Below are 20591 nucleotides of genomic sequence, written 5' to 3'. Positions count from 1 at the left end.
AGAAGATTAAATTACTTAAGATTGCTGGAGTACTTACAGACAGATAGTTATAAAAGCAACACCAAGAAATGTTTTTAAATTAATATAAGAAAGGACAGGACATGTTGGAAGGCAAAATCCTTAAAAAAATGTTAGTCAGGAAGCATCCATGGCCAGTCAGCTGAACGCAAGGTGAGAGTCTATTTAGAATTATGTAGAGGAAATGTATTTCCATTTCCTCACTCCTCATTTGTAATCACCTGTTTTCATGTTGTCACTTCCAATGGTCTTCCAATGAAGCTTCCTGTTCATTTAGTGGGAGTTTCCTGATGCTCTAGCTGTAACGGAGTGCAAGACCGTCCCTAGCACACTTTTCTCGTGAACTGAAATGACGCCTGTTCTTGAAAATTGGTAACTCCGTGGGCCAAGAGGGAACTGCAATCATTATGTGTGAAGTAATTCCTGTTTCAAACTGCTGTCAAGTGCAAACAGAACAGTAAACTAGATAACTGCATATCCACTTGAAGATCATGTTATAAAGTGCAGGGCTTTATGCCTGGAATGTCTTTTCTCCTCCTTCCTATGGCAGGCATAAATCTTGGGTTTAGATTAGAACGAAGATTCCAAAATATCCAAGCTCCAAACCAGAGGATGAACCTTAAAAGCAGCCATTCTCCAGGGTTCAAAAAACCCTGAGGGAATGCACACATTCCAACTCGGCACCTGTTTTATATATTTGTTCCTTATTTGTAACGGAGGTGATGTGAAAATGAATGTAAAATCAGACTTGCCGTTATAAGCATAACTCCTCTGTATTCTGCTTCCTTTGTAAACCATTACTGTGGTCTTTTGGCTCCAAATAGAGCTTAACAGTAGCCAGCAGTTGCTTTAGTCTATCACTTGACTTCATGTTCTCTGCCTCTTAGGCGTTTTTTCTAGAATGAGTCTACCAGTTGAGCTGACTTTCATAACGTGTATGCTATAGCAGCGATCTCTGGAAAATACCTGTTTGTGAAGGGCCAACTATTCTTGCTGTTTCTGTTACTTGAAATTTTCCCTGAGTGAATTCTCTAGAATGAGTATTATTATAAACGTGTGGCTCTAAGAGGTCAGTTCTTACCAGTATTTAATACTGTAGATGCTAGAGCTGTAGACTTGTGAAACTCCAGTTGACTGCTTGGCATTTATACTCAGATAGCCTTTTGGAAAGACTAAAATTTCAGAGGAACGGTAACAGCTCTGAGCAGCTGTTTGCAAATCTCATGCTTGAATACCAGGCCTTGAGAGCTTTAGAAACTACCCTGCTCCAGTGTTCCTGCAGCTGCGAGCTTGCATTTTCAAGGCCTGTGCCTATAAAACATCCTGCTGCCCGCTTGACATGCAGTCCTTGCAGCAAAATGTTGCTGTTACAGGTGTGAATGTGCTTTACTATATTTCTTTTTATTGTTAAGAAATAATGCTCTCTTAAAACGAAACTTAGATAAACTCATACTGCATGAATTGACTTCTCAAAACGTATCTTCCCTTAACAAAAGGCTTTGTTATTATGAAACAGTTATTTAGCAGTCAGCTTGCACCTTAATGAGTCATTCAGATAAACAGGTTCCAGTGAAGATTGAATTACGATCCTTTTCAGCTGACACAAAGCAACCACTAGTTCTTCTCGGGGAAACTCATGAATAAATAAAAGATCCTGTGCTTCTAGGCCCAAATCTAAAAGGATGCATGCTTTTCAGTGTGATTTCCCATGTCCTACAAGTACAGCCTTGATGTTGCCATCAGAGTTAGATTGGTGCTGATGAAGACATCAAACATTATGTAAGTAAAGACATTTAAAAATAGATGGAAATGTGGGGGTATGAGTGGAAGTAGCTATCATTAACTCTGAGCAATCTGTTAGATAATAACCTCTGACATTTAGCTTGTTCATATAGGATGCAATTCTACGCATCCATGGCCATTTTATGTGTGGAAGGGCACTATCCAAAGTTATTTTTAGAGTTCTATTTTAGTGAAAAATAAAAGTTTTAAAGTCTTTGGAAAAAATTATTCATGCTTATCACATACTGAGGCAAATAAATACATCAGCTCTTCTCTGTTGTTACATTATGGTTTTTAGCATGTATTCAGACTCCAGAGAGTGTTGTGCTATATACGTGTTAGCAACAAGAGTGATTTGTCTGAGGATTTCACAGTTTAGTAGGTGATATATGATTAATAAGACAGAAAAAGGGGATGGGAGGAACTCATGGAACAACACTGGTGGGGATGAGAATAACCTTAGTGTGTCACTAGGCTGAATAGATCTGCTGTCCCCGTGCACTGCTCAAATGCTTGATGTGCATCTTTTGGAAGTTTTGAATTGGAGATTTAGAGGGAATTTAACTGTGGCAGCAGAAGTTTCTGTCTTTCACATATCTGCATGCTGTCCTTCCAGTTAATTAATTTGAATTGCATGATGCCCTTGTAAATTAAGTCTTAAATATCGTAGGGTTTTTTTGACAGACCTACACCTGATCCTGATGTAGTAAAACCAGCCACCTATTCGTTGATATCCATGAAGTGGACAGTCACATAGGTATCTTTATATGTATCATCTTGGTGATTTGCTAAGTTTCTTCTGGGAACAGGAAGAGCAAGTCAATTGCATTTCATGCTAGACTTTACATTGATTAATTTAAAATTGTCACAATGCTGATGCTATGGTGTTTGGGTTTTTAAAATTCTTTTCCATTTTTAAAAAACTTCCATTATTTTTCTTTTTTCCTGAGGAAGCATCTTAAAATATGTCTAATTCTTACTTGCTGTAGGTAGTATTAAAATTGATTGGCTTATGATATAAGGAAGGGAAGCTAATTTTGCCTGAGGGGAGAACTGCTTTATTGGATCTTTTCTTGGGTTATGATGCTAAACCACAAACAATTAGGATCTTACCCAAAGATCAGTGGGAGCTTTTCAGCTGGTTTCAGTGACTTTGGGTTGTGCCTGTCTCAATAATTTATGGTCTCTATTGAGTTATTTTGCAAATGGTGTTTGATTGTTGGCCAGAACCGAAAATGCTAAGCAAAGGATTAAGTAGTTTTGAACTACCCCAAATTCAGGAAAATAAGGTTCCTCAGAAACATGGGCATTTCAAGTTACGTTTACATGAAGATGTAGTGTATTTGAGGTGGTTGATCCCAAACCATTTTTAAACAGGAATTTGAGAATGTTGACGTTGCTAACTCTATCCAAAGACATTCGAAATACCAAACCTAATGATCCCTTTTAAGCTCGGAAGCACTGTGAGTTTTGTGGGTGAGCTAGCAAAGAAACAGGATTTCTAATGGTACTTTGTATAAGCTTTGCTGAAACTTTGTTTTTAATGTAAAGAGAAATCCTGACAAACTTGCAGTCTCTAATGATTAATATTAGTCAGGTTTTTTCTGCATAGTTCTATGTCCCTGCATTTTATAGAGAAATTATTGAAACCAAATTTTTGCATTTACCCTCTGAAATTAATTTTTTGCAAGGGACTGATGACCACACTAAGCCTTGTTTTGTAGGTTTATGATGGACTTCAGTCTTGTTGCCTGCCCTGGCAAAATGTTTATTCAACAAAGCTGAATTTATTAGTTTAGATTGGCTTGCATTGTTTGTATTGTATATCTAACCATCACTTTCAAGCAGCTTTTAGAGGCACATGTAATGAGAAAGACGTTAATGGAACATGCTGTGTAGCTGGGAGAGCAAGTGCTAGTCAGCTAGTACAAATGCAGTTTTAACAGACTAGTCATTTAACTTGTTTTGTTTTATTCTGCACAGTTTGGAAATGATTCATCATGTCTGCAGCCTGCAACATCACAGGAAATATTTGATCAGACCCAGTTTTTAGAAGAGACCCAGATTTCTAAGTCTCATGTCTCCACCTTAAATCAAGAACATCATCATTGGCAGTTTTTAGTAAGTCCTGACATCGATTTTACTATTTTATGGCATCTGATGAATTTAAAAACAAGTCTAGCTTTGCAGTCCATGCTGCTTCTGTTGGTTGGTTGGTTGGGTGTTTTTGTTTGCATGTGCACTTAACGTCAGGGGGTCGAGCTTTTCTAATGGTGAGTGTTCGTGAGAAGGAGGGTTTAGCTCCATGATCTTTATAGCAATAGATTCTGTATTGATTTCTTAGAATCTTGTAGAATGGTAGTAGTACTTAATATATATACGTACTTGTGACATGATTTAAGCATGAAATGAGAATTTAATGAACAAAAACGTGATATAAATAGTAATTCCAATGCTTTGCTCTGCATGCATGAATACAAAAGTGTAGGATCCAGTGCTTAACTGTTGTGATGAACACATGCGAATCTGTTTTGGTGTATATGTCCTGCCACTTGATTCTAAATGTCAGCAGATTTTTTTCCAGTTGGAGTTCTATATGTTTGCATGCATTCTGATTTTGGGGCACCTTTTGCTTTCAGAGAACATTTTAGAAGGGTCTGTTGAATATAAAAGTTATAGGATAATGTTTGTGTACCTGAAGACAACTTCCAGAGAGCAATATTTGTGCCAGTGAGGTGTCTTGAATTCTTCCTTTTAGATAAAATACTTTCACTTAAGTGCAAAGACATTTGAATGCATAAATGGACAGATTTCTATTTCTTTTTAAAATCAGAGTTCCAGGTGGAACGCTACATTTTTTTTCCCATAATTAATAGCTGTTTTATCTGCTTTTGCTTTTATTACAGCAAGGAATTTACTAATTTTTGGACTATGAAGTTATAATAAGTGTGATTTTATTTTTTTTTAAAAAAAAAAAACAACTTGGTAATTAAACCACAAATATTATGAAGAAGGAAGACAAGCTTTTGGGAGTTTTTGGAGAAACTAGATTGAATAGCTTGAGCTGAATTTTGGAGTCAATTTTCAATACTAATACAGTTAGTGAGTAGAGGAGGAGATCTACTGCGTATGGGGTTATCCTCTAAAAAACCTTCTTAGTTGCCCAGGATAGCTTAAGCCATAATTTCACAGTTGTCCTTTTCATAGAAGTGCCCACTTAATCAAGCTACTTCTTCCCCTGCCCCACCCCAGTGGTTTTTTTTTAGTACAGATCAGTTCCTCATGTAGTTCCTTCTACAGCTGCTCGAGGAGTTGTAATGGCACGTTTGGAAAGTGTAGCATGGCTATGGGGAGTGAGCAATGGGCAGCTGTACTGCTAGCAGAATCAAATCCTAGCACTTAACAGTGCATAATCATACCGGGACACGACAATCCTTGTACGAACTTCCAGAATTGCAGATACTGTCTATATTTTATCTGTCATTTGAGAAACACTGAAAAAAACACAACTCACTGACTTGATTCAGTAATGATAGTGAAGCAAATAATATTGATAAGTTTGGAGCTCTACATTGCCTTTACTTGTTTATGATATAGTGTTAGTAGAAAGAACCATTGCTTCTGAATGTAAAGAAATGACAAAACTTTGTGACTTGGCAAGGAAACATCTATCATTTGTAAGCAGTGGGGTTTTTGCTAACAGCTGAACCAAATTGTGTTAAAATTTTATTCTTTCTTTATTCAAGAGTAAAGCATCTGAAATTGTGTTTAGACCTTCCAGTTCAAGATGGAGTAAGCATTACTGTTGTTTGTTTCAGGTAAATCTGAACTCAGAGTAAACTACAAGTTTCAGAGCTTTCATTTAGATATAAACTTCAGGGCTTTGTTTCTCAACCTACTGCTGTTCTACAGAGAAATATTATTTTCAAATGAGATAGAATAACATTACCCTCCAGTGCTAAAACAATTATACTTTTTAAAATTCAGTTTACAAAACAAAACCTCAAAGCTGAAATGTGCTCCCTGAATGTTTATATCCCAACATTGGTAGCCAGTGTTCTGCGTTCTCCTTGTCAAAGATACAGGTGGTTTTACTGGTCTTGAGTTACTCTTTATTTTAGGAAATATGTTTATTGTGGTGGTACTGTTCAAAAACAGATGGTCATGTGTTCAGGGATGATACAGTGAGTATATTACTCTTCAGGAAGCCTGTTTCCTAATGGGCAACTATAGAGAAGATAGAGACGAACTCTTCGTAGAGATGCAGAGTGAAAGCACAAGAGACAGGCTCTAGCAAGGGAAATTCTTGTTAGATCTATGGGTGTTGAGGAGGAAATCTTTGTAAAGAGAATGGTCATTTTGCAGAGGGGTTGTGGAGTCTTCTTCCTTGGAGAGATGAAAACCTCAACTGGTGAAAGCCCTGACCAAACTGATCCAGCTCTGAAGCTGGCCCTGCTTTGAGCAGGAAGTTAGACTAGGGAATCTCCAGAGTCTTCCAGCCTAGATTATCCTATGATTATATAAATACAAATGCTTTCTTCCATGCATAAATTTTCCTTTTTTATGATTATTGATTGTATGTACCTGTCCTTACAAAATGGCCCCAGTACATTTACAGTGAGTTCAAACAATAGATTCTTGAAAGTATACAATGGGAAATACTAACATCATGTTTAGAGTAGCATGGTATCCTTCTGTGGACTATCTTTATGATTGTACATAATGCTCTTAAATTCTATAGAGAATAAACTGTATTCTTTTTAATGTATAAGGGGCAGAGGAGTTGCTACTAAAGGTTTATTCTATTAAGCATGCTTTACAGCTGTTAATGTAGTTTCTGCACTCCACAGAGTTGATTGCAATTCATTATTCCACAATTGAAGTCATAGTTGTATTTAAACAAGACCTGATCCTATAATTGGGCCTGCATATATGAATATTTGCTACTACGGTATACCCTCCCATTTTAAAAATGAAGTATTGTGCCAGCCTAAAAGCATGTACATCTATATCTGTGTGAAGAACATGTGCATACTGTAAGCCTTTTAGACCCTTCAGGACTGACAGGTGTTATGAAAGATAAGATACTGTGATTTACTTTCCAATGATAATGAGTTCTCAGGAGCATATCTGTTGTTCAATTACTTGATCCACGCTTCTTGGTGACTGAGTTATAAATAGTAGTTCATATATCACCTTTGATCTTCATCTTCAAAGCACTCTGCAACGAGTAACTAACAGAATAATTTAAAGAAAATTAATAAAAGGACACCTTTTTAAAATCTGATGTTCTCACTATTCTTACATTGTACCTTATTGAACTGAAAGTAAAAGCTTATAGCTTTGCTTTAAGAGCCTGATATTTGAAGCTTGAGGTTCTAAACTTGGTGCTGGATTTATCCATTTGAAGGATATGACTTTGATTGCATCAAAAGTAATAATATTTAATATTACAAGAGAAAAGTGCATAAATGAGATATTTTGAATTGTCTGTTCATACCTTCTTTGCATCTCTGCTTCTGAAAAGAATAATTGCATAGCTGTAACGTGAACTGAATGTTAAGGTCTGGTGAAAGACTTTTCTGGTAAAAAAAAAAGTCAGTCTTCTAATGTTGTGTGTGGAAGTTCCCCTAACAGAAGGCGTTTGAGAAGTTAGGTAGTTGTTTGTAGACCCAGACCCAGTACACTTACAGAAGTCCAACTTGAGGCAAAAACTGGATGCCACTGAAATTAGTGGGACTTTTGCTGTTAATTTCATTCACACAAATGATTCATGCTTTTAAAGTCATGTTGTAAACCAAAAAGCAATGGTTTGGATTAGGGTCTTCAGAACAAAATAAATGATTATTTGCAGCAATTTCTTTCAGTCCGGCATAGACTGTATCTTTAAGTCCATTCAGAATCTATTCTCACTGCTCAATATGTCACTGTTTAAAGGGAACACAAGAAATCTACATGGTTGCTGGGCAGTAGCAGCCTTCGGGATAAAGGGTAAACTTTGTACACCCAAACTGCCTCTATTTAAAACACTATTGTTTACATAGTATTGTAGTATGGATAGTGAGAGCACTACATACTCTGAGGCCAAGATTAAATTTTCTTAACAAAATATTAAATAATGTTTCTTTCATAATGTAGTTACAGTACTTTGGGGCGAAATTTTAAGTTAACTGTTCACTCTTTCATTTTTAATGAATTGCTGTAGCTGTATCAGTAACAGTAACTTTTATCATTCGCACTCAGGATCAGAAGAAATAAGTGCAATTTTTCGTGCTGGTACTGTACGTTTCAGCAGTGGTTTCACTGCCAGAGGAAAATCCTGTATTTTAGTAAACAGAGACCAAATTTTTTATTCTACAGATAAATGTTCTCTTTGCCTTCTGTCATTAGCTTTCTGTGTACATAAATATAACAGACTTGCACCAGTTACCTGTTAGTTACCATGCAACAGCAGCATTTGACACTGCCTGCAGCTGCAGAGAATGACGTACAGCTACCTGATTGTAAATTAAAGTGCTCTGAATTTTGAATTGAGGTTGATAAAAAGGACATTAGTGTGAGTATAATGCCAGTTTCACCACAGTAGCAACGTGTCAGCAGTTTCTATAACAACAGCAGTTTGCTGAGATACAGCCATCCATCTCATGTTCGTGATGGAAAAACTGTGATTATGTTAGTCTTTTGTGATACATAGTTTTCTCTGAAATGCACACTGTACTCCATTTAAGCCTTTATACCTTTGTGCAAAGCAAGATTCTGTCATACTTCCCGAAGATTCACTTAGGTTAATTGTTTACTGAGGTCAAAGCACTATATGTTTATAATAGGCAAAAACTGGACTGAAGGAAACAATTATTTTTTTTTTAATTTGTAAATATTTTGAGTGTTCCTTGCTATTTGAAGATGGTTTATGTTCCTTAATGCTGGCAGAACAGAGAGGCTGGATATTAGTGTAATAATCATAAATAGGAATGCTTGACATATGGTTGGTGTTTAGCCTAGATAGCTGGCTCTATGAAAGGAACTTTTTAAGGTTACCTGTATTTCCTGTGCCCTGTACATGTGTGAAATTGCTAGCAATGAAAACAACAATATCCATGGTCAAAACCAGTATCTGGATTTTGATAAATGCTGAAGTTAATCACAGTTTATTTGAATTTCTAATATTTTGGGTCTTGTGAGCGTTTTTAAACATACAGCACTGAGTGCCAATGAGCTATTTTAATAGTTTATTTCCTTTTAACATTCAATCATCAGTTTTCCATATCAACAGAATGACTTATACAACCTTGCATTTCTAGTGATACTTTCTAGATTAATTATTTCCTGTGCAAATGTAGAATTCTGTTGTGACTTTGTTGACACAGTGCCAGTATAATAAAAGCTTTTTCTAGCTGCAGGCTATGAAGAGAACTTCTATCAAGAATAAATCTTAATGTGTTTTTAAAAACACTCTTTCCTAATCAGAATTTATGCTGGTTGTTACATTCCTGAAAGAGAGAAAGCAGTAATAATTATAATAGTAATGTTAATAAATAGTAATAACAATAATAATAATAATAACAATAATAATAAAGATACTTAAAGGCCCAAACAATGAGGCATGTCCAGTATGAGATTGAATTAAATCAGTAGCCATGAAAGCAGGCTTCTTTTCTTTCTTTCTTTCTTAGAACATAATTTTCTTACTCCCTCAAAGATTTTTGATTCAAATATGACCTTTTAATAAAAACAGTTTTGTAACATAGTTTCCATCTTTTTTTTTTCTTTTCGGTGGACTAATCAGAGCCATGGTCAGGATAGGTCAGGAGGGGCACCAGCTAGGAGCAGATACTCTCAAGCTTGGTTGCTGCTGCTACCTGGAGCTGACTGGTTTACACACGTGATGCTGGCTGTTAAGGGAGCTCTGGAGAAGTGGGGCGTGCTCAGACATTCAAAAGAGCATAGCTGAGTCAGGCCTTTAGCCAGCTCAGGGCAATTTTGCCTGTGCTGGATGTAATGCTGGCTTGTTATGATTCTGGAAAAAATATGCTATGTATTATTCAAGTGTTACATGTCTGTAGTTGTGATTTCTCTCAAAATATATCCATTAATCCTGCTGGATTATAAAATTCAAATGTAAGGCATTCTGATAACCCTTATTGTATATGGTATACTGAAACCTTGTAGTCTTACAATAAAAAACTAGGCTTTTGGGTTTTGTGACTGCAGATTTAAGAGACATCCCAAAATGATCTCAGTATAACTGAGATAACTGAGCAGTGAATCCGGTCTAAACAAGCAAGAGCAATGAAACATTCTTATCTCTATTCGTCTATAACTGAGCTAATTAATATCTAAGGAAAGTCAAAGATAAATTCAGGAACTGAATGCAGATTTTCTTATTCCCAGGTGGTGCTTAAAGGGCGTTTTTTCTTTTTGCATTTTGTACTCTGTCATGTAAATGCATCCAGCCAACAAACAGCCAGTGATGCAAACTGAACTTCAGAGGTTCCACCTCCTCTAAAACAATTATTTTTTGAACCTGGAATATGAGTTTGGATTCTGTTTAAGAGACTCTGTGTGTGTATATATATTTTTTTTTAAAAAAAATAATGATTTTGTGTTTATGCATGTAGTCTATATTTTCATAAATCTCACTACCCAGTGTTCTGTTCGTTGCTGTCCTGAAGGGACGCCATCTGCATAAGCCTAGCTGTATATATTATTTCTCCTAAATGTACTGTCTGTTGTCACAGTCCCAGTTTCTTTCTATATTGCCTCAACAAATGTAATACTTGTATTAAACAAGAAAGCTAAAGAATCTTAATGCATTATCAGTTACAGCAAAACAAAAGGCTTATGGTGCAAGGTAATTTATTACTTCCTTTTTTTCTGAAACACATGATAAGATTAATTTTTTTGCTTATGCTTTTTCCTATCCTAATTGCATTTGCCTCTTGTTTAATCATCTTTAAGACAAAATAGTATGTCTGAGGAGAGAATGATTTAATTAACTTTTGTGCTAATGAATCAAGACTGCAGACTTTTGTAGTAAACTCACTTGGAAGGTTTCTTGTCCAGTAAATAGGTTGGACACAAACTATTTTGGTGATTTAAAAAATGTAAGCCTTAAACTTAAACCCTGTGCTAAAATCTTTAGGCTCAGTGGTGTTACTCCTGAATTTAGAGGTGAACTAGATGATGGTTCTCTGAATGTGGCTTGAGATGTAATTTACAAATAATTTAGGGGACTGAATGACTCTCTTTATAGGATGCAGGAGAATTTTTATTTTAACTTCAAATAGGTATTACATGAAACCTGGATGATGGAATGCTAGTGCATATCAAAGCTTCCTCCCATAGGAACAGCAGAAATACCTTGGTTGGTTGGTTGGTTCGTATTCAGATCTAGAGCTATCTTAGACTTTCTGCTGAGGCTTCCAAAAAACTAACAATTTAGTACTAATTTTGCTGCTGTGTTTTATGTTATGAAACAAGTGGTTCTTAAACTTTTAGTTGTCGTATGGTTCTCAAACTGAACTACACTGAGTCCTTTAATGCATTGCTGAGATACTCTTCAGTAGCCTTTGTATGGCTGAAGATTGCAATCATTACTCTAATGAGTGACAAATAGGTGGCAAAAGGATCTCTGTTCCATTAAAACTGATGACCTAAAGCCAAAAGAGTCTGTATTCCATTTCTAAATATCTGCAAGTCTTTTTGCTAACGTTGGTGTTAATTTTTTTCTGCTTAATACAGGCCAAATTCTGATAACCCGTAGTACCATGGAAGTCAGCAAGGCTAGTAATACGAGTATTGCAAGCAAGATACAGCCTTGTCTGTGTGAATACTCAATTTTTTCTCTATCAGCATATATATGTAGACTAGATCATTATTTGAACAAACTTTTCACTCTGTTTCCTAGAGAAGTACTAGTGATTAGATCTGCAGCAAGAAGGCTGCTCAAAGCTAGCAGACTTGCTTTTCTCTGCCTAAAAACCACCAGAAGTGCTGGATCAAAAATCCAGTTCATATAAATGCTGTACAAAGTGTATAGCACTTTGTCAAGGCAGCACACCTGGGAGAAAGGTATTTTAAATGAAATCCCTTTCTGAATATGGATATTAGAGCCTATGATGAGCCCATGGCTTGGTGATGTACATCAGAGATAAAAGACATATTGGGGAAAAGCATACTGAATGTCAAAAAGATGTATAAAACTGTATTTCTGAGCTGTCATCTTTCATCAAACATAACCAGAAAACCTGAGATGTGTGAACAGGAACATATTAGTGTGTACTGAAGTTTACAAATTCATGTCTAAACCTGTGCTTAGCACTCATGCATATTTTATATGCACAGATTCTGTATTTGTGTCTATGGGGAGCTTAGTACAGATTCCAAATGCAAAAGGCACTTTACTGGCAAATATTTTTTTTTTTTTTTTTAAAAAAAAGGTCCTATGAGGAGTTTAAAACTGACAAGGTAAGTCATGCAGAATGTTTGTGTTTAGATAAAAACTAACGACATAATTACAGGCCCAGAATTTTTAATTCTTATAGTAAATTGACCTGAAGTTAAAATTGGTAGGACTGTAGACCTCAGCATTGTTCCTTCAGCAAATATTCCTGCAACTTGGAACATTCGCTTTATACCAGGAAATAGTGCAAGTGACTTTCTCTTTCTCAGCATGAAGTACCATGATGAGAATAAATGAATTTAGGAGTTGGACAAGACCAGTTTACTAAAGGCATGGAAACTTCTGCTTGTCTGTTTAAATGGTTTTGAGACTGCATCTCTGATTTGAAGCAGCAGTTGTGATCCTGCCCTCCCAAGAAGCATTCCAGTTCTTTTTTTAATTGATTAAGGTTGTGTGTATGAAGCTCTGAGTGTCTTCAGACACTTGAAAATATTCATTGCGCACTGGCAGCATGCAAGATTGCTGTTAAATAGTGAGATGTGTGAAAGTTATTTACCGATGTAAATAATTGGCACAAGCTCCTCCACTGTTAATGCAGACAGCTTACAATGTACTTCAGTAAGCATAAGATTTTGTAGAACAGGGCTCTCAAATGGTGTGTATAGTTGTAGCTAACCTGTGTAAATACATTCTAACAGTAGCTATGCTGTGTAAAGACTGGCTAAAAAGTGTGGAAGTGTGCCCATCAGTCTTACCATTTTTTGTCATGCTGGGAGAGAGGCAACCACCAGCTATATTCTGGACTGCAGGCTGAGTAACATTTAGCAGCATGTTCTATATAAATAGCAACTTTTTCTCTCCTTGGGGAGTATGTACTGTTATTGGTCCATCATGTGGGACCTTGGTATAGTTTATTTTATTTTGGAGGACCAGAAGTATACTATGTTGCTTAAAATAAACAGTTTTGAAGTAATCATTAGTTGGGATGTTTTCTCTTACTCTTTCCTTATGCACACAGCTGTCTGTAAAGTACCTGCTTTGCCCTTGAAGAAACCTTGATAGGTGATTTTCTGTATTTGGGGGAAAGTTGCAATGTAAGTGCTTTGCTTCTCAAATCTAATGACAGTGAGATCTCATTTTTGGATTTCACTGAATGTTCCTCCAGAGTGGTTGCACTGGATAATTATTCTCTTCTTAAAAAAGTAGTATTTTCAATTAGTTCTTTGTTACCTGAGAGGCATTGGGTGGATGAGGGAAATGAGTCGTGCTCAGAGTAGCAAGCAGATAATGAGCTATATAAATAATTAGCAACACATTTTAAAAATATGCTCATATAGAGCCAAAAGTATCTTGGCTTGAGTACATGGTCTCAAAGATGTAATTGAGACTATTCTTTTCAGCAAGGCAAATATAATTTAACTCTTTCTCTGTGTGGGTTTTTAAAACTCATAACATGTGAAATGTAGCCATAAAGGAACAGAATACGATTCAAAGCAAAGCACACTACATTAAGATTACTCATGAACATATTTTAAAACTTCCTGGTTCCTTCTTTAGCAGTAGGTGGCATATTTTGTGTAGTTGCTATGAAGATTTGCAGGTAATTTCTAATAGTTGAAGTTCCAGAAACAAAATTCTCTCTTTACCTGGAGAAAAAGTGAATGCAAACATTTGAAATGTATTCTTAACAGCTGTATCATTACAGTTAACAGAAGATAAAATGCAGTTCTAGACATAACCTATGCTTCCAAAGAAGACTAGAGAATTCATTTCAATGGGATTTGATCTTTACAAAAATCCAGGGCTGATATTATCTGTGAAACTTTATTGAAATAAGAAAACAGCTATATAATTATATATCTATTAAGAAGGGGGTGGTCCGTTACCTCTTTACTAACAGTTCCCTAGTTACTTGTGGGCAGGCAGAATTTTAGTTGAATATGGTGGGAGGGTGTGTGAGGAAGCTGTCAGATTCACAGCTATCATTGCACAATGAAACGCTGCTGTTTCTGGCCAAATCACTCGGTTGTGTTCATGTAGCCATATGACCAAGCCATGTAGCTCTGTTTTAAGTGTTCTGGCTGAGCTGGTTTTGGTATTTCAAAATCCTGTGGGGTTTTTTGTTTATTTATTTATATGCTAGCATATTCTGCCCTAATTGCTGACATATTTGTGTGTCATTAAAGAAGGATCTTTATTCTTCACATTTCTAGTTCAGTTTTATAGATTAGGAGTTAACAGGTGGTTTGGACAAGTGTCTAGGTCTAGGCCTTGTCTTTCAGATGTGACTCTTGCTACTATACTCCATATGGTAGATAAGTAAAATCCAAAATAATACTTTCAGTATTTTGGCTACATTGCTAATAAAATACATACTCATTTTTGTAAATAATAATGGCAAAATTAGGTTACATACATCTGTCTTAGGTAGGTTTTCCCTTATAGCAACTGCTGAAGAAAGTATCTGTCATTCCTGATGGGACACCCAGTAGACAAGAACCACTTGCTTTCAGAAAAGGAGTGCTGAAGCCAAGACCCAGTAACTTCACCTCAATGCTTTATTAGATAAAATTCATATAGTTTTTTAACTATACGGTGAGGATCCATTTGCTGGCCTAAAAGTGATGTGTGCTGCTGGATTTACATGTGTGCTAAAGCAACTTGTGGGCAGTAGTCCAATCACAGAAATGCATTGCTTTCTTTGATTACTTTCTCTGCTAGTAAAAATAAGACTCAAGGCCAAGGATATGAGCAGGCAGAGTCATACTGTGACTTAAGAGATGTGATATATATGTTTGGGTGGGTTTTTTCTCTTACGGATTTAAGTGGAGAAGTACTAGAGGGAAGCTGGCCCAGCTACTCTCCTGGCAGTGCCTTGTTTTCGTTGTGGATTAACAGGGAACTCCAATCTGCAAGGCCGTCAATCTGGTGCCTTTCATCAGCACTGAATCACTTTAAAAAGAAAAATGAGTGCATGTGATTATTAAAAGCATTTCCATTTGTAACATACTGTGGCAGTTCAGCTCAGACACCAGAAAATAAGAATATTCTATATTAAAAGGATGTTGAATGTGGAAATTTATGAAATACATAAATGTGGCAAAAAATAGACATACGGCTGTCACTTTACGGAGTTGTGATACCTATTGGCACTTTACATGATGGTGTTCCCTTTACTTATGACATCACATCTATATCTATGATATCAGCATCAGCAAAGACATTAGAGACTGGAGTCCAGAGGGATAGTGATTAGCATATTTTAAAATTTCCTGTACTGACTGCTTAAATACATTTGCATTAATAGAAAGATGAGACTCTTCTTGATGTTCTCTGCATGACAAAGGCTAAAAATCATTTTATGAGATCTTTGGCTGCAGTTCTACTAAATTTTAACAATTTGGGGGAAAGGAAAACACTTTTGAAAGGTTATAATTAATGAGTTATGTGGTGGTGTTTTTTTAAGTATACCAAAATAACATGAAGAAGTTGGGACAAGTATGCTGTTTTGGTATTTTGATGGTTTGCAGTCTAGCTTCCCACTTGAGATGGTGGCAGGCTTTGCTGTTACCTGCTCTTAGCAGTTAGCCCTCTGCAGCTGTTGAGGAAGGAATTCAGTGTGTAAATTTGGAGATGATTGCACAGAAAGAAACAAAGCAAAGTGTTATGCCTACCACTCTCTCATTTTGAAAGGCAATCCAGCATGGTGTAACTTTGAGAGAATGTAAATTATGTTTAAATAGTTGACAGTTTAAAAATTTAGATCAAGGTCCAGAAAAACTTAAGGTTTGAAAACATCTATTTTCCTGTTGGAGTAGGATCAAAAAAATCACCTGTGGATATACAGCATGCATGTAATTCTAGGCATACTGTTGTGGAGAGAAGAGAAACAAACCAGGCTGCTGATACGAAGTGAAGAAACCAGCATAGGTCATGCACTGAAGTCGTGATGTATGGCGTGAATTTTTAGGCCCACTAGTTCCATTAAATGCTGTCTGGGATGAGACAGGGATGTTCAGAAAGTAGGAGCAGCTGTTTTCAGCTCACTGCCATAATCATAAACAGTATTGCAGTGGGCAGCAAGATGATTATTAGAACAACTCCTAACAACTGGAACCCACCAGAATTGTCATTGCCATCATTGCTGCGTGCTCCAAGATTGGCACGTGCTCTGGTAATTTGCAGTTTCTGAATGAGCATAACCATCCAAGCACATACGCTGTGTTGACAGAGGAAAGATACAACGCTATAAAAGAGATTTTTGCATATTTTTAATGAATGAACATTCTGATTTTCTCATTAAGTATCACTTCCTTGTTAAGATGCTGAAGTTTAACAACTGTGTTCTCAGCCATCTTTGGAGGCAAGCCCATGCTTAAAGGTCAGAGAACAAAAGCCATATTTTTTCATGACATATCCTTGTAATACGTGACCTACAGAATTTAAAACAAAACGTGCAGGAACCCTCTAGAACTAGAGTAAAAAAGAGGTTTCGTGCTTCTGAAGAAGTTTTCAAAGTGTGAGAAATGTGTTGTTGCAGATGACTAAACAAAGCAGTGTTGCAGACCATAGAGGAACAATGCATTTGTTAAGACAATGATGTATCAGCAGTTCAGTGATCTATACAGATGTTAAGGGAATTATTAGCTGGTAACTCAGTTGAGTGGATGGGAGGGTAGAGGATTGAAGCCCAGTCTTACAAGTAAAACCTATTCAGCCTTTTTAATTAAGATGCAGACAGTAATTTTCTCATAACTTTCTCCTTTTAGAATGGAGGAATGCTTTAGAATTTAGAATGGTCAAATGCTTAGTGAGATGTTTCTGGATGTCTGACTCCATGTTGCAGTACTCTCAACACGCTTATTAAAGGACTTACTGTCAATTTATGTGTTGTATGTAAATTCAATTGAGAAATACTTACTACAGGAATGACAAGTTATAATTTAAGACTGCCTTTTTTTTTCTTTATGGAGATGTGTTCTTCATCTCTTTAGCTTACCTTTTGTATTTAAACAACTACATGGTACAAGCGGTCACTACTCAAACATCAATGCACAGTATTACGTTTAATATGTAGTTCATTATGTCTGTGCATTTTGGTTATTTGGGGGGGGGTTGACTTGGTGTTTCAGAATTCTGATTGTTTCACATTTGGTGCATGCTTGATTTCTGACACTAGCATATTCATTATCCTAAATACTGCTACAAGAGTTTGCTAGTAACTAAGATTTTTCTTGATACAAGTGATTCAGTGACCTTAAGATTGGTATTTTTTAGACTTTACTAGTTCTTTACACATAAGTTTCATAATTTTAACCCGTTTATTTAAACATAAATAAGGGGTGTACTCTTCTACCACATGTGCACACAGTGAAATGCACAGCCTTTTGTGAAGGTGTAGGACTACATAATGGTCCTGTCTGTACAATCCTGACTTTATTAATGTTCATTTTCATGTTTAGGAGGTAAAAACCCAAAACTTCTGCATCCATGTTTCTTAAATTCAATACATAAATTATCATTCCACATAGCGATGTAATATATATTAGTATAATATCTATATATATGTGTATATATATAGATGTAATATAACATAGGTACTTTAGAGATAGTCTGTATTACTCTGTTTTGAGAATAAATGAAGGGGAAAAGCTTTGAGGTTTTATTCCTCTTAAAAGGAGGGGAGGGGAAAGCAGTCAGTGCTGCAAAAAGAAGCATTTGGATGTACTAGTAGCATTGTGGCAGATGTGATGTAAGTATGGATAGGTGACAGAATGGGAGACATAAGGATGATTCATAATCTTAGCAAGGAAAAAGTAATAAAATAGGTAAGCTGCTGTAATGGTATGATGTTCAGAGCACTTCTAGGAGTTTCCCCCAGGATATTTTGACAACCAATGATAATTTGCAGAGAGTTTGGAATATTTCAGCCCAGCTAAACACCCCATGTGAGAAGCTTTTTCATGCTTTTTTGAAAGATTGGAGCCTCTGAGGTCATTATCTGGCCTTGAAAGCTCAATAGTTTTTATCACCCTATTTCTGGCATAATATTTTCTGTTTCAGCACTTAGACTTTTATTATTCTATCAGTTGGCTTCTATCAAAAAATGTGGATTGAGGTTATTTTTAAAGTTAACCAAAATCCCTTAAATTTCAGAATTTTAACAAAAAAAGGCTCAGTTCATAGCTAATTTTATCTCAGCTGTGATTTTCAAAGTCTTAATCTCTTATTTCCATCTTCAGCTGTGCTCCTGTAGAAGAGCTCTGTAATCGTACTGCTCACTGTAGGGAGAATTCCGAATAGAGCTAAAAGAAGCATTTATGTGTTAAAACCTTTTGTCTTTTTTTTATTAAGTTTTCTATATTTGCATTATGATCTGAAAAGGAAAGAGAATGTGTTAGTCACGCTGGCCTGTATTTACATGCTAATCTTAGTATTCATGCAAATACAGTTTATTTGGGAGATTTAGCTGGAAAAGGACAGTCAAATGTATGCACTGAGCTTCAAACCCATGAGCTATAACTTTGTAATGTCAGTAGTAAGCTTGCTGGAGGCAGTTCCTGATTATATGAGAGAAATCTTGGATTTGTTGGATGATGATTACATTATGGATCTCTGAAACCTGTCTTTAGATGCAGCACACTCTGGGGCAATATTAGGCTCCAGAGCTTCCTACCAATTTCATAGCAAACTTGATTAAGCCATTAAATTGCAGATCATTGCTGACAGTAAATTAATTCTTAATCCGAGTCCTATTCTGAACTACATTGGGAGACTTTTGCCAGGAGACCAGTGGCTTGAAAATGGATAATTAAATTCTGCTGTAAATACATTTTTATCTACCCTTCTGCTTGCAGGAGCTAGCAAAAAAGAAGCACCATTAATTAATACCTGTAATTTGATTTAGTGGAATAAACCCTACACCTGTCAGATTCTGAAATACAAACTAAGGCTGTGAAGTGGGGAGTAAGCAAAAGATAAAAGAAAGCTGACAGAAATTTATTCATAAGAGAATCTGTTCTTATTTCTCTATATAAAAAATATTAGCTAGTTTGCAAATTTGGCAATACCTTGGTCTGAAATCAATGTAGAAAAGTTAAAAAACCCCTAAATATAGGAAAAATAACAATAGTGGCAAGCTGTATTCTGGGCATTTCTGTTATATAATTAGTCCCCTATGACCCAACTTTACAACTTCAGAAGATAATTTTAGCAGGTTGATCATCTCTGACACACATAGAGTTGTGCATTGGTTGTCACACAAGGGTTTCTTTCTTGTTTGGATTTCAATGAAGAAGTACTGTTTGCAGGTTTTGTTCAGAAGTATCAGAAGGAAACCACAACCTTGTTTGCTAGCACTGTGTTAATGCTATTCTCTTTCCATTCCTCTGAAACAAACTCAGTTTTCCTACTTTGCTTGCATAGTTTTTCTATTTCCTTAAAATCCTGAAAGCTGGACAATTATGAGACTCACTCCTTTGTTAAGGAAAGATGCCTTCTAATTCCTGTTGAAGAAAGAAGTAAGCTTCCCCGCATTATTTGCCTATGATAAATACTTTCTAATGTCTTGAAAGTTCAGGGGTACTTCTGGCTCTCTGAGCTGGTTTGTTTTTCACAGGGAGTCTGACTTTCATTTGCATACTCCTAAGATTCCTATCAGAGGACTGAGGCTTATCCAGGTCCCAAATGGAAAGTGATACAGCAAGAAGGAGGCCAGAATCGTGCCGCATCCTTTTGAGAGGATGGTGTGAGAGTGACTAGGGGTGGAAAGATTCTTAGAGAAAGGACTGAGCATGAGCAGCTGGGTATGTCCATATCTGAATAGTCGAGGGAGCTGTCTTCATTGTTTTCTAGTACTCTTAAAAGTATTTCAATTATTTTGTAATTGTGTGAATAATTTTCTAGAAAAAAGGAACAAGAAGCCTGTGGGGATATTTAACAGCATTTCTGGCTGGCTGTCTTTAGTTATGGGTCAGCCTGAATTATATTCAAGGTGTCTCTTGGCAACCTAATGACATTAGCCTGATTTAAAGAACGTAGTCAAAATTTCTTAGTGACTAAGTATCCTTTATTGGCAGCGCTGGATGCACAGGGGGATCCTTCCACCAAACGTGCATGTTTAAGGTAGCTAATCATTCCATATTTATACAATGAAATAATGATTATTCAACTAATATCTATACATATTCATTATCTAATCCCGCCTACCCTCACTTCGTATGTTAATTAGCTTATCAGTCCTTTGTGCTTGCGCAAATTTTTCCAAGAATTGTGGGCAGGGGTCTCTAGGAGGAAGGCCGTAGGTCTTCCTCATGGTGTACTTTTCACCTCTTGCTTGTTATGTGATGGTTTTGCACATTTGCAGTGTTCTTATCAGTCTGAGGTAAAT

At 36.3% G+C, this 20591-nt stretch overlaps 1 protein-coding gene across 4 annotated transcripts in view; it reads left to right on the top strand.

The window, feature by feature from the left end:
• Positions 1-20591, top strand: part of RIMBP2 (RIMS binding protein 2) — a 162224-nt gene that overhangs the window by 36832 nt on the left and 104801 nt on the right. For all 4 annotated transcript variants that reach the window (XR_008745803.1, XM_027780786.2, XM_027780787.2 and 1 more), the window contains one exon: positions 3784-3921. Coding sequence is in view for 3 of the 4 variants with exons in the window: in XM_027780786.2 (XP_027636587.2) it covers positions 3784-3921 (138 nt within the window). In the remaining variant the exon portion in view is untranslated. The remainder of the gene's footprint in view (positions 1-3783; positions 3922-20591) is intronic.

Source organism: Falco peregrinus, chromosome 2, assembly GCF_023634155.1.
Source record: "Falco peregrinus isolate bFalPer1 chromosome 2, bFalPer1.pri, whole genome shotgun sequence".
Classification (NCBI taxonomy): Eukaryota; Metazoa; Chordata; class Aves; order Falconiformes; family Falconidae; genus Falco; species Falco peregrinus.
This window is presented reverse-complemented; position numbering and strand designations above follow the sequence as displayed.